This window comes from Natator depressus, chromosome 2, assembly GCF_965152275.1.
Source record: "Natator depressus isolate rNatDep1 chromosome 2, rNatDep2.hap1, whole genome shotgun sequence".
Classification (NCBI taxonomy): domain Eukaryota; kingdom Metazoa; phylum Chordata; order Testudines; family Cheloniidae; genus Natator; species Natator depressus.
The window spans coordinates 243,636,480-243,649,869 of NC_134235.1; the positions used below are offsets into that span (position 1 = coordinate 243,636,480).

General features: G+C 44.1%; 1 protein-coding gene across 3 annotated transcripts in view; it reads left to right on the plus strand.

Moving 5' to 3' along the window:
• PTPRN2 (protein tyrosine phosphatase receptor type N2) overlaps positions 1–13,390 on the plus strand; it is a 1,019,026-nt gene that overhangs the window by 499,787 nt on the left and 505,849 nt on the right. For all 3 annotated transcript variants that reach the window (XM_074946270.1, XM_074946267.1, XM_074946269.1), the window contains one exon: positions 6,191–6,270. In XM_074946270.1, coding sequence (XP_074802371.1) covers positions 6,191–6,270 — 80 coding nt within the window. The remainder of the gene's footprint in view (positions 1–6,190; positions 6,271–13,390) is intronic.

The window sequence follows — 13,390 nt, forward strand, 5'->3', positions numbered from 1 at the left end:
CCTCTCACCCTGGCCGAGTTCTCGGAAGCCCTCCACCGCATGCCCACCAATAAATCTCCGGGCATGGACGGGCTGACCGTGGAGTTTTACCGCGCGTTCTGGGACATCCTCGGCCCAGACCTAGTCACTGTCTGGGCTGAGTCCTTGCAGGGCGGGATCCTCCCTCTGTCGTGCAGGCGAGCGGTGCTCGCCTTGCTGCCGAAGAAGGGGGACCTCCGCGATTTACGAAACTGGCGTCCCGTCTCACTCCTTAGCACGGATTACAAAATCGTAGCGAAAGCAATTTCGCTGCGGCTAGGGTCCGTGATGGCGGACGTGATCCACCCAGACCAGACCTATACTGTCCCAGGTCGCAGCATTTTTGACAACCTATTTCTAGTCCGAGACCTTTTGGAACTCGGGCGGAGAGATGGTCTGTCGTTCGCCCTCCTGTCCCTTGATCAGGAGAAGGCGTTCGATAGAGTAGACCATGGGTACCTCCTGAGCACTCTGCAGGCGTTTGGATTCGGACCTCAGTTTGTGAGTTTTCTCCGGGTGCTGTATGCCTCCGCGGAGTGTTTGGTTAGGCTCAACTGGACCCTGACCGAACCGGTCAGCTTCGGGCGAGGAGTGCGACAGGGGTGCCCCCTCTCGGGCCAGCTGTACGCTCTTGTGATCGAGCCTTTCCTCTGTCTCCTCCGCAGGAGGTTGACAGGGTTGGTGCTGCGGGAGCCGGAGCTGTGGCTGGTCCTGTCGGCGTACGCCGATGACGTACTTCTCGTGGTCCAGGACCCGGGCGACCTGGCGCGAGTGGAGGCATGCCAAGCCATCTATTCGGCAGCCTCCTCCGCCTGAGTCAACTGGGTCAAGAGCTCTGGCTTGGCGGTGGGGGACTGGCGGCGGGTAAGCTCCCTCCCACCCACGCTTCAGACCATCCGGTGGAGCGCGGGTCCTCTGCTCTATCTCGGCGTTTACCTTTCCGCCACGCACCCTTCCCCGCCGGAGAACTGGCAAAATGTGGAGGGCGGGGTGATAGAGCGGATCCGGAAATGGACAGGGCTACTCCGATGTCTCTCCCTCCGAGGGAGAGCACTGGTGCTTAACCAACTAGTCCTGTCCACGCTCTGGTACCGGCTCAACACCCTGGCCCCAGCCCCGGGTTTCCTGACCCACCTCCGGAGATTGATTCTAGAGTTCTTTTGGTCGGGAATGCACTGGGCCCCTGTTGGAGTTCTTCATTTACCCCGAAGGAAGGAGGACAGGGCCTGAAGTGTCTGTACACTCAGGTCCGCGTTTTCTGCCTCCAGGCCCTGCAGAGGCTCCTTTACAGTGCAGGTAGTTCAACGTGGAGCATACTGGCGCACGCCTTCCTGCGCCGCTTCCAGGGGTTCCGATACGACCGGCAGCTCTTTTACCTTTGTTCGAGAGGTTTTCCGCGAGACCTCTCCGGGCTGCCGGTCTTCTACCAGGACCTCCTCCGGACCTGGAAACTGTTTCTAACGACCAGGTCCGTGGCGGCCACCGCGGGAGCAGATCTCCTCACGGAGCCCCTGCTACACAACCCCCAACTCCGTGTGCAGGTGGCGGAGTCCCGCTCGGTGCGCCAGAGGTTGGTCTTGGCGGAAGTCACGAAGGTCGGAGACCTCCTGGACTATGACCGGAGAGACTGGCTGGATCCCCTGACGCTCGCTCGGCGCATGGGGCTCTCCAGCCCCCGTACTCCCCGGCGCGTACTTCAGGAGGTTAAGGCCGCCTTGACCCCCGCTGCTCGGGCTTATGTCAACCGAGCCTTGCGCGAGGGCGTACCACGCCCATCCTCTACCCCGGGCCCGCCGGACCTTTCCATTGGGCCCCTACCCTGCCGATCCTGACAAACCCCTCACCCTTTCACTGCGAGCCGGCTGCATGAACTGCAACCGGTCAGTTTTCAACTTGCATCACGGAAATATTTGTATACACTCACGCTTCACACCCTTCACGCCCACACCCTGGTGTCCCGCCCCGACACAAAGTGGCGGGACCTCCTGCCACCTTTGGAGGGTGAGCAACCTCGATGGGCCAGCTTGTATTCCACCTTGGTCCCGAGGCCCGTCGGAGACATCAGTTGGCGGCTCCTTCACGGAGCTGTGAGCACGGGAGTGTTTTTGACACTGTTTACTTCCATCCCGGATACTTGCCCTTTTTGAAATGTGAGGGAAACCCTGGCGCACGTCTATTTAGAGTGTGCCAGATTGCAGCCCCTTTTTCGGCTCCTCACAAATATTCTGTTGCGCTTTTGGCTTCATTTTTCTCCCCACCTCTTTATCTATACACTCCCCATCCACGGCCCCACAAAGTCGCGGGATCTCCTGGTTAACCTCCTCCTAGCTTTGGCAAAAATAGCCATTTATAAAACCAGAGAGAGGAGGTTGGCCCATGAAACGTCCTGCGATTGTAGGGCCTTTTTCCTATCCTCAGTACATTCACGTATCCGGGCGGAGTTCCTCTGGGCGGCGTCCACCGACTCCCTTGACACCTTTGAAGAGCGGTGGGCGCTGTCCGGGGTTCTCTGCTCGGTGACCCCATCCGGTTCCCTCCGTGTAACCCTTTGCTAGGAGGGCCCTATAATACGTGGGTGTCTACCCCCCCACCCCCAAACTGCCCACCCCGCAGCCGTGCCCATCTTGCCGGGCACTCTCAGGGGGGGGATAATCGGTGACATTGGGCGCGGCACTAGGTAACTCGAGGGGGTGGAAGACCACGAGTGTCGAGGAAGCCCCCCCGCTCTAGGCCACCAGGTAACTCAGGAGGGTGGAAGACCAAGCCCCCCGCTCTGAGCCCAGGCTAGCCTGAACACTTCTCCCTCCTGAAAGCTGCTGTGTTATACCTTCTGTTTGCGTTGTTTTGTTGCATACTTTGATTTGGTTCTTGATAATTCTTGTAATTGTCACAATAAATTTTTTTTTCTGTTTCAATTAAAAAAAAACAAACAAAAAAACCTTCCCTGTTACCTTACCCAGGGAAAAGGGACCTACTTAACCTGGGGCTAATATATCTGCCTTCTATCACTTTCCTGTAGCCATCTGGCCCGACTCTGTCACAGTATATTTCCAAAAGTGAAATAGAACAACTAGCTTTTTGACTGGGTTTTTATAGGCTTTCTTGGTTTCTTTAGTGAGAGGGCTCAGATAATGCAATGATAGACATTATACAAATGCAATAGCTAGTTACATATATAGCTAGTTAGTGAGGCATGATCTAATGGTTTGAGCATAGGATTGGAAGCAATGTGTTCCTGAGTTCTAATCTTGACTCTTAATTCAGTTTCCTTTGTGACCTGTAGGCAGTCTTAAACCATACTGCCACAGTTTTTTCCTCTGTAAAACGGGGATATTTAAATGCATTACCTCATAGGGGTGTAGAAAATTACTTAGTTAGCTGCTCTCATAATGAAAAATACTATTATATAAATGCTAAGTACTATTACTTTAGCAAAAGTGCACTTTAATGCTACATTTCCAGTCCTGTAATAGAGAACATTTCCCAGTGTATTTTCTGTTACATAGCAACTTTTCAGCTTTCACATGCATCTCACATAAAAAGTCAAAGCACATTTTATATGATTCCAGTAATGTACTTTACCATTAATGCATTGTTATTCATAATTTACAGTACAAATATAACTGTTCCCAAAGATTATGTGATTTATGATAACCAATGTGACCATACCGGGGTACACTCCCGACCAAAGGGTAGGCGTGCCATCCCTGCCTGTAACCTGGGATGTCATTTGCAGTGCCTTGCTGCTGTAGCCTCCAATGTGGAATGCTCACAAACAGTCTCCAGCATGTAAGTCACTCCCAGTTCTCTCTCCCTCTCTCTCTCTCTGTGTGCTACAGCCAACCAGCCACACCTTCACTCTTACTAGCCTTAAAGATTACCACAGGGTGACCCTGATACAGTCGCAGATTCCCCTCCTCTTCCCACCACCATATGTCCTGTACTAACCAGCCCTCTCCTAGACAGTGCAAACATATTAAGTCCATTATTCTTTTAAGGGAATAATATGCACACAACTTGTTACCCCAAATGGAGTTGCCCAGACACTTCAACTTCAACATACTGGATTAGATAAAACAATAAAACAAGTTTATTAACAACAAAAAGAGAGATTTTAAGTGAGTACAAGTAATGAGGCATGAAAGTTAGAAATGGTTACAAGAAAAATGAATATAAAATGCTTACTGGTGCCTAACTTAACAAACTACATTAGATTCTAAGCAAAGTTCTCACCACATGCTTTCAGCAGTCTTACTGAACAAACTCTTTAGGTCAGGACCCATCCACCAGAGTCAGTGGCTGCTTCCTTTGTCTCTTTTAGGTGCAATAAATGTGATGGGCAGGGTGAGACGGGGATGGGTGGGGGGTGTTTGTCCCTTTTTTTTATAGTTGTCCTCGTGTTCCCTCCCCCCAACCCCCATCCCCTGCAACCTGTGAGAAGGATTTCCAGCTGGGAGCAAGGTGACGGGCAGTCTGTGTGGAAGGAAATTCCATGCTGTTTCTTTGCTAAGATGTAGATTTTCCCCCTTACCCCCTTTCCTGACAAAGAATGGTCACTAAGCAGGTAATGGTCCATCAGCCTTGCTTACACCTGGCTGAGGCTTCAGTTTTGTCTCCTTTGTCTCTGAGGAACTGGTTTGGCCACTCCCCAGATTTATCTAGAAAACATACTTTTAGTCATGATTTCAGTTTATGTTTATAACTTCACATATAATGCTGCTACATGCATTTTCCTATGATATTACTAATCAGCTAATTATGAGTTTTTAAATGTTATCTCACAAGGAAGACTTTGTACAAACATTATTATAATAGTGTGTTGGGTGTGAACACAGGGGTATATTCTGCCACAACAAGTAGATCAAATATCATTTACTGTATGGATTAACTTTTATCATGGTGCTAAATGTCATAGCTATTCAGCCTTGTACTGAGCTCTACGGCAACAGTACACTGTTACTTCTAAAGCATTCTATTACCTGGTGAGTTTTTAAAAGGGAACTGTCAGTGTATTTGAAAATGTATGAAAAATATATACAATCTGATTTTTATGCACTCTTTATAATAATCCAAGAAGCCTGTAACTGAAATCTGTTTTAATTCTAATTTCATCCCCTTCACCATACATGCACATACATTTGGTATTATTGGGGTGCTTCTGAGTATGGAACTATTGATGTTGATTTACTTTTCTTTAAAACAAAATACACTGAGGCATTTGTTTTGGCAAACAGTATAGACATGATTTTACCATTCGTTATCATGCTGATTAGTACTGTACTCTGCAAGCTGCTCATGGATTCATAGACTTTTAAGGCCAGAAAGGGCCATGGTGGTCAGTTAGTCTGACTGCCTGCGTAACACAGGCCATAGAGTTTCACCAAATGGTTACTGCAGCAGGCTTATAACTGTAGTTGAGCTAGAGCAGATGTTTTTAGAGCTATCCAATCTTGACTTAAAGATGTCAAGTGATGGAGAATCCAGCACATCCCTAGAAAAGTGGTTCCAGTGGTTAAGTACTCACATTCTTTAAAAAAAGTGCACCATCTTTCTAGTCTGAATTTGTCTAGCTTCAGCTTTCAGCAGTTGGACGTCACAACACCTTTGGTAGATTAAAGAGCCCTCTACTGTCAGAAAGCTTTTCCTTATGAAGGTAATAGTAGACCCAGATCAAATAATCTCTTCACCTTCTCTTTGTTGAGCTTCTTTTGTCTCTCACTATAAGGCAGGTTTTCTAGACATCCATTGATTTTAATGGGGCTACTTGTGACGTAAGCTACTTTTAGCTAAGGCTGGCAGAATCAGAAATGACATGTGATTTAATCCTGGAGATTCTGAGTGTCATTGATGCTCTGTGTGGTATTTGAGCAAATCACTTGTTTTCTGTGCCTTAATTTGCCCATCTTTGTAACAGGTACAGTACCTTTATGGTGGGTGTCATGAGGCTCAATTAATATCTGTAATGTTCTTTCAGACATACATTAAAACAAAACACATATAAAGGTTTACATGGATGTTGCAAATGTGTTTAATGAACTAAAAGGGAAAGAAATAAATGGTGCCTTAATAGTGTTCCTTAAATTCATCTCTTTTTTTAAGTTTTGTTTTTGATAAGAAGTGTTACATTGTATTTCTTTGTTACAAATCTCATATTTTTAAAATCTTTTTGTAGCATGCTGGGACCAGCTGTGACCTTCAAAGTGCACCCAAATGTCCAAAATATTACAACTGCAGATGTTGCCAAAGCAGCAGGTAAGAATCCCCCACCCCTGAACTGTGCCCATCCACCATTCAGTTTAGAAAACAGCACTACCAACAACAACAAAAGGAAGGAGCATTCTCACAGGAAGATTGACATTTAATGAAGGAGACAGTTGAGGGGTTAGTGGCACATATGGGAAATTGAAGTGTAACATCTCTGAGTCAATTAAAACTGCCTGAGACTTCATTGTTTGCAGAGGAACTGGATTAAACAGAGGGATGCAGTCGTGGCCTAGCATAGTGAAAAAGGCCTCAGTGTTATGTCTGAGAGAGAAAAATAAGAGACTAGATTTTGAAAATGAAAAATTGACACCTGTGACTTACAAAGAATTTGGTTGTAGGGGATAACAGGAGCATTATTACAAGTAGATTTTTATTTCTGGATCTAAAAAAGGTACAAATACGCTTTAATTATGAGTTACTTCGACAATCCCCATGAACACTTAGGACACACACATTCTATATCTAAAGCTAAACTGCTTCTATAAAAGCCACTGTTGTAAGCACTGCAGTTTGCTTACTGTCAGCTTGGATACCACCTGTGTGAAGTAGTAATTGTTGTGACTACAAAATACTTTTATTTCTGCAAAATAACTGGTTTATTTGCTTCCAAATTACCTGAGATAGTTCAGATAGTTTGTAATAACTAAGAATAAACAATTAGCAATATCCCTTTAAAATGGGAACAAAGGAGATCAGTTTGGATAAACACAGGGAGAATCATCCTTGGTGGAAGTCCATTGATTTCTGTGCTGTTGCACCAGGGACGAATTTGGCCCTTAGACTTGTGATGTACTGGTTACTGATTCAGTCCTTACTGTTTATATGTCTGCTTTTAGGGCCTGATCCAGGGCCTGCTGAAATCAGTGAAAAGGCTCCTGTTGTCTAAATGGACATTTAATAAGGTTCTTACTCATGAGCCCAAAGGTCCCAGTATTTTGCTAATATTGGCAATTTAGGCTTAAATAAAAGAGTTTTGTACCATTTAATTTTTATTAAAACTTAAAACTGCTTAAAAATCTCTTAGAGGAATGCCTTCAAAACACTTAATTTACAAAACAAAACCAGAGCATACTACCAACAATGAAGTGTCTACCCTGGAAGTATGCAAGAAGGGAGGATTTATGAATTGAGGTACTCATATTATAATGACATCCATATACTATGGTTAAGGCTATGATTATGTCACAGAAGTCACAGAATCCGTGACTTCCAGAGACCTCCGTGACATTTTCTGCTTCAGCTCTGGGACCGTGGGGCTGGAGCTGTCAGCCAGTAGGGGTCTCAGAGCTCTCAGCTGCTGCAGGTGGTGTGGCCTCCTGCAGCTGCCAGCCCCGGAGCTCTGAGCCGTGGGGGGGGCCCTGCAGCTCCTAGCCTCCGGGGGCATACTTGATCCATGCACTTGAAAGATAAAGCTCTCCATGCCTCCTTCTTGCCAACGAAACATTTCTGGGTAACCCCACATCCCAAGTAGCCATGAATGTCTTGATCCCTGTCATAAATATAAAGGGAAGGCTAACCACCTTTAAATCCCTCCTGGCCAGAGGAAAAAACCCTTTCACCTGTAGAGGGTTAAGAAGCTAAGATAACCTCGCTGGCACCTGACCAAAATGACCAATGAGGAGACAAGATACTTTCAAAGCTGGAGGGGGCGGGGGGAACAAAGGGTCGTCTCTGTCTGTGTGCTGCTTTTGCCAGGACCAGAGCAGGAATGCAGGTCAGAACTCCTGTAAAGAGTTAGTAAGCAATCTAGTTAGATATGCGTTAGATTCTGTTTTGTTTAAATGGCTGATAAAATAAGTTGTGCTGAATGGAATGTATATTCCTGTTTTTGTGTCTTTTTGTAACTTAAGGTTTTGCCTAGAGGGATTCTCTTTGTTTTGAATCTGATTACCTTGTAAGGTATTTGCCATCCTGATTTTACAGAGGTGATTCTTTTACTTTTTCTTTAATTAAAATTCTTCTTTTAAGAACCTGATTGCTTTTTCATTGTTCTTAAGATCCAAGGGTTTGGGTCTGTGTTCACCTATGCAAATTGATGAGGATTTTTATCAAGCCTTCCCCAGGAACGGGGGTGTAGGGTTTGGGAGGATTTTTGGGGTGGAAAGACGTTTCCAAGCGGGCTCTTTCCCTGTTATATATTTGTTAGACACTTGGTGGTGGCAGCAATAAAGTCCAAGGGCAAAAGGTAAAATAGTTTGTACCTTGGGGAAGTTTTAACCTAAGCTGGTAAAAATAAGCTTAGGGGGTTTTTCATGCAGGTCCCCACATCTGTACCCTAGAGTTCAGAGTGGGGAAGGAACCTTGACAATCCCCTTCCTACAGTTGCTAAACCCTGGAAAAGGACCCAGAATATCCACAGCTACTCGCTGAAATGGAACTTCAATGATGGGGAGTGGCTGGAGAGGGGCTTTGACCTGGTCTTGAGGTTTTCCCACTCTTTGGCACACCTCAGAAGACCGGACGTAGGTAGAAACATCCTTGCCCATTCCCTCCCAGTGGAATGACCTCCCCAAATGGTCTTTGGCCCTGTTCACCTAAATATGCTTAGAATAGAGGATGGGGATGGGGGCAGCATGACCTTACTCTACTTGCACTACATTGATGACATCTTCATCATCTGGACCCATGGGAAGGAGGCCCTTGAGGAATTGTACCAGGATTTCAACAATTTCCACCCCACCATCAACTTCAGCCTGAACCAATCCACACAAGAGATCCACTTCCTGGACACTATAGTGCAAATAAGTGATGGTCACATAAACACCACCCTATACCAGAAACCTACTGACCGCTATACGCTTACCTACATGCCTCTAGCTTTCATCCAGACCACATCACATGATCCATTGTCTACAGCCAAGCTCTAAGATACAACCACATTTGCTCCAGTCCCTCAGACAGAGACAAACACCTACAGAATCTCTATCAAGCATTCTTAAAACTATAATACCCACTTGGTGAAGTGAAGAAACAGATTGACAGAGCCAGAAGGGTACCCAGAAGTCATCTACTACAGGAAAAGGTCCAACAAAGAAAGTAACAGAACGCCACTAGCCGTCACCTGCAGCCCCCAACTAAAACCTCTCCAGTGCATCATCAAGGATCTAGAACCTATCCTGAAGGATGATCCCTCACTCTCACAGACCTTGGGAGAGAGGCCAGTCCTTGCTTATAGACAGCCCCCCGAACCTGAAGCAAATACTCACCAGCAACTACACACCACACAACAAAAACATTAACCCAGGAACCAGTCCTTTCAACAACCCCGTTGCCAACTCTGTCTGCATATCTGTTCAAGGGACACCATCGTAGGACCTAACCACATCAGCCACACTGTCAGGGACTCATTCACCTGCACATCTACCAATGTGATTTATGCCATCATGTGCCAACAATGCCCCTCTGCTGTGTACATTGGTCAAACCAGACAGTCTCTACGCAAAAGAATAAATGGACACAAATCAGACTTCAAGAATTGTAACATTCAAAAACCAGTCGGAGAGCACTTCAATCTCCCTGGACACTCAATAACAGACGTAAAAGTGGCAATTCTTCAAAAACAGACTTCAGTGAGAAACTGCAGAACTGGAATTAAATTGCAAACTGGGCACCATCAAATTAGGCCTGAATAAAGACTGGGAGTGGAAGGGTCACTACAAAAAGTAATTTTCCCTTGGCTGATATTCCCACCTTCTTGTCAGCTGTTGGAAATGGGTGACGTCCAGCTTGATTGCATTGGCCTCGTAGGCACTACAAAAGTAATTTTCCCTCTCTTGATATTCACCCCTTCTTGTCAATTGTTGAGAATAGGCCACTTCCACCTTAATTGAATTGGCTTTGTTAGCACTGACCCCCCACTTGGTAAGGCAACTCCCATCTTTCCATGTGCTGTAATGTATATACTGCTTACTGTATTTTTTACTCCACATCTCTGATGAAGTGGGTTTTAGCCTATGGAAGCTTATGCCCAAATAAATTTGTGAGTCTCTAAGGTGCCATAAGGACTCCTCGTTGTTTTTGCTGATACAGACTAACACGGCTACCACTCTGAAAAGAGTAAGTTTGTTTCCCTGATTCTCATGGGGCATTTGTGCCAACCCCTGTCCTTTGGCATAAATTAAAGCAGTTTACAGGATGCACTTATTTATGCCTGTTCATAATTGGCATAGCTGTACAGTGTTCTGACCCCCCCCCCTTCCCGCTTCAGAGTGCAAGGCAGCAGTTTGTGTAGGGGCCACTTATTCCCCTTTATGCTAGCTGATATCTTCCTTGTGCTGGTGAGTTCTCAGCTGGCCTGCTACTGCTGGATTCTGAAACTTTGCTCAACCTGACTGCTGCAACGTGGCCTGAACAGGGTGAGAGAATCTGGGCCAGGTAATTTTTTAATGTCAAAATTTTCAATAAATAGGAACCTAAAGTTAGGCTCTTAAATCCATACATAGGCTCTAAATCAGTGGCCTGATTTCCAAAAGTTCTAAGCACCTAGAAGTTCACATTGAAGTGTAATGAGAGCTGCTGGGTACTCAGTCTGTTGTAAAAACCAAGCCTTTGGTTTAGTTGCCTAGATAAGGATTTAAGGCAGAGCTTTGCAAAGCCACTTGAGATTTAAACACCCAGTCCCCATTAAAATGAATAGGCATTCAAATCTCTAAACTACTTTGAAAATATCAGCATTGGAGCCCAACTTTAGGCAGATATTTATGACACTCTTGGTATAATGCTTCTAATGTTTAACAAATTCAACAGAATCACTTAAAACTTCAACAGAAATTCAATCTGGATCCTTTTAATCAGGTGACAGTCTGGGGAGATAATGTTTTGGGTTTTTTAAATAAATTCTAGGGAATAAGTCTCCACTGAAATGCATTTTTCAGTGACATCTTAACTATGGAGTTACAACTGGTTCATCTATAATATAGCTATAATGTTTGGACCAAATGTTCTTTAAATATTTGCAACAGAGGTCTCTAGTCACATTCAGTATAATTGAAATGTTTAATCATTCTGACTTAATTTTAGCAACTCTTCTCAGAGCCTAAAAAATTAGAGATGATTTTTATGTGCTTCAGTATTCTCCAGCACTAATTCTAGTTATGAAATGTAGTCATCTTTATGGGCTAAAAAGGTTTCTTTCCATATTACTGCATAATGTAAATAAATTCTGTAATAACAGCATTCAATACTTTTCATCCATAGCTCTTTAAGTGCTGTAAAGTGGGTAAGTATTAAGCCCCTAATTTACAGATTGGCAAAGTGAGGCACAGAGAGAAAATGACTTTCCAAAGGTGAGGGAGTGAATTAGTCAGTGGGAAAGCAAGGGCTGTCTGACTTCCCAATCCTAAACTCTTCAGTAGATCAAACTGCATCCTAGCTTATAGGTTTTCTATATGTTTTGTGTTTGTCTTCACTGTTGACAGCAGTATGATTATTGCGTTAATTCTACTGTTATTTATTATTTTTATGAAAAGTGTCCCAGGTAGCTTACAGAAAAAATGAGAGAGAATCATTTCCTGCTCAGGAGATCTTACCATCGTATATGTGACATGTTGAGTTGAGGGTAAAAGAGTAGGGAGAACAAGGGATGATTATGTGGCTATTCAGTTTAGATCTGTGCTTTTAGGGATTGCTCAATTAAAAGCATATTTTAAAATGCTAATGGCTATTATCAACTCACTTCTATGCTGCAGCATAATCTCAAGGAAGGATTTGAATGAGAAGAGGCTAATTGTTTACTGAAATCTCACTGATTCTGACGCATCCAGAGCATTCTGTCTTTATCCCACAGATTATATCAGCTCTTGACTAAATACCATCTGACCTTTGTCCGATACATTTTTTAGAGACCATTTTTTGGTAATCTATTAAAGGTTCTTCTCATGATACATTTATTTGAACTCATTGTAATCCAGGAATTTACTATCCAATCCATTGCTTCCATTTCTGAAGCTGTGAGAATGTTGCCAATATTGCTTGTTGAATTCTTTGGGTAATGGTAATTCATTTCTCCTTTTTTGTGGAAGTGTCTCTTGAGGAGATACAAGTCATATATTATGAGAAGCAGTAAACTTTTCTTCTTCAGGCTATGAGGAAGATTATTCTCCATGAAGTCTTTCATCTTTCCAAATGGGCGCTAGCCAGTCCTACTTGTCTTCTTGATTTCTCCCTCTGATTTTTGCATGATCTTGTCAGCTGTCTAAAGAAGATGAATTATCTTCTCCTTCAGTCATATACCTATCTGTGCGGGTGCTCTTTCCTTCTCTTGCCTCCACAAGTTTGAAGACTAATAATTTTTTGAAGTATTTCTGTGTTTTAGGTGAAACTCCTCTCTTTTGGTTCTTGTAGGCCATGTGATCAGATGGAGATTGCCTGTTGTGGGAGAACATGACAAAGAGTATGCCTGTTCTCTTGGTTATTTGAAATTCAACTTTGTAGTGAACTGATTGCTACCTTTTCAGAAGCTTGGAAACCAGTTGCCATGATCAGCTGTATAACAGTACTGAGCGCTATAATATCCGTAGCGGTAGTTCTCAATCTTTCTGGACTATTGTACCCCTTTCAGGAGTCTGATTTCTTTTGTGTACCCCCAGGATTCACCTTACTTAAAAACTAATTGCTGACAAAAATACAAAAGTGTCACAGCACACTATTACTAAAAAATTGCTTACATTCTTATTTTTACCATATAATTGCAAAGATGATTTTTTCTGACAGGTTTGATCAAAATCCCTCAAGCCATTTTTGACCTTGTGAAGATAGGGGGAAAAAATACACATTTCACATGTTAAAAGAATTAATGCCACTCTTTTTTTTCTTGTACTGATGCAACAACTGACATTTGAAATGTAAAAGGCTGATCCTCAGCTGGTGTAAATTGGTGTAGCTTCACTGATGTCAACTGCTGAAAATGTCCAAAACTTTTTTCAAAATTTGGTTTCATTCTGAAGCTCTGAAGGATTTAATAATGACTTTTGAGGATGTTTAGGAGACATCTGTTAATTTTTTTTAGCAAAGCCTAATTTGGCCTTGTTCAGATGTCCCATATGGCATCACAATACAAATTCTCCCTGTTTAACTTCACCAGTCAATTGATAGGGAAGAGGGCTTCTGC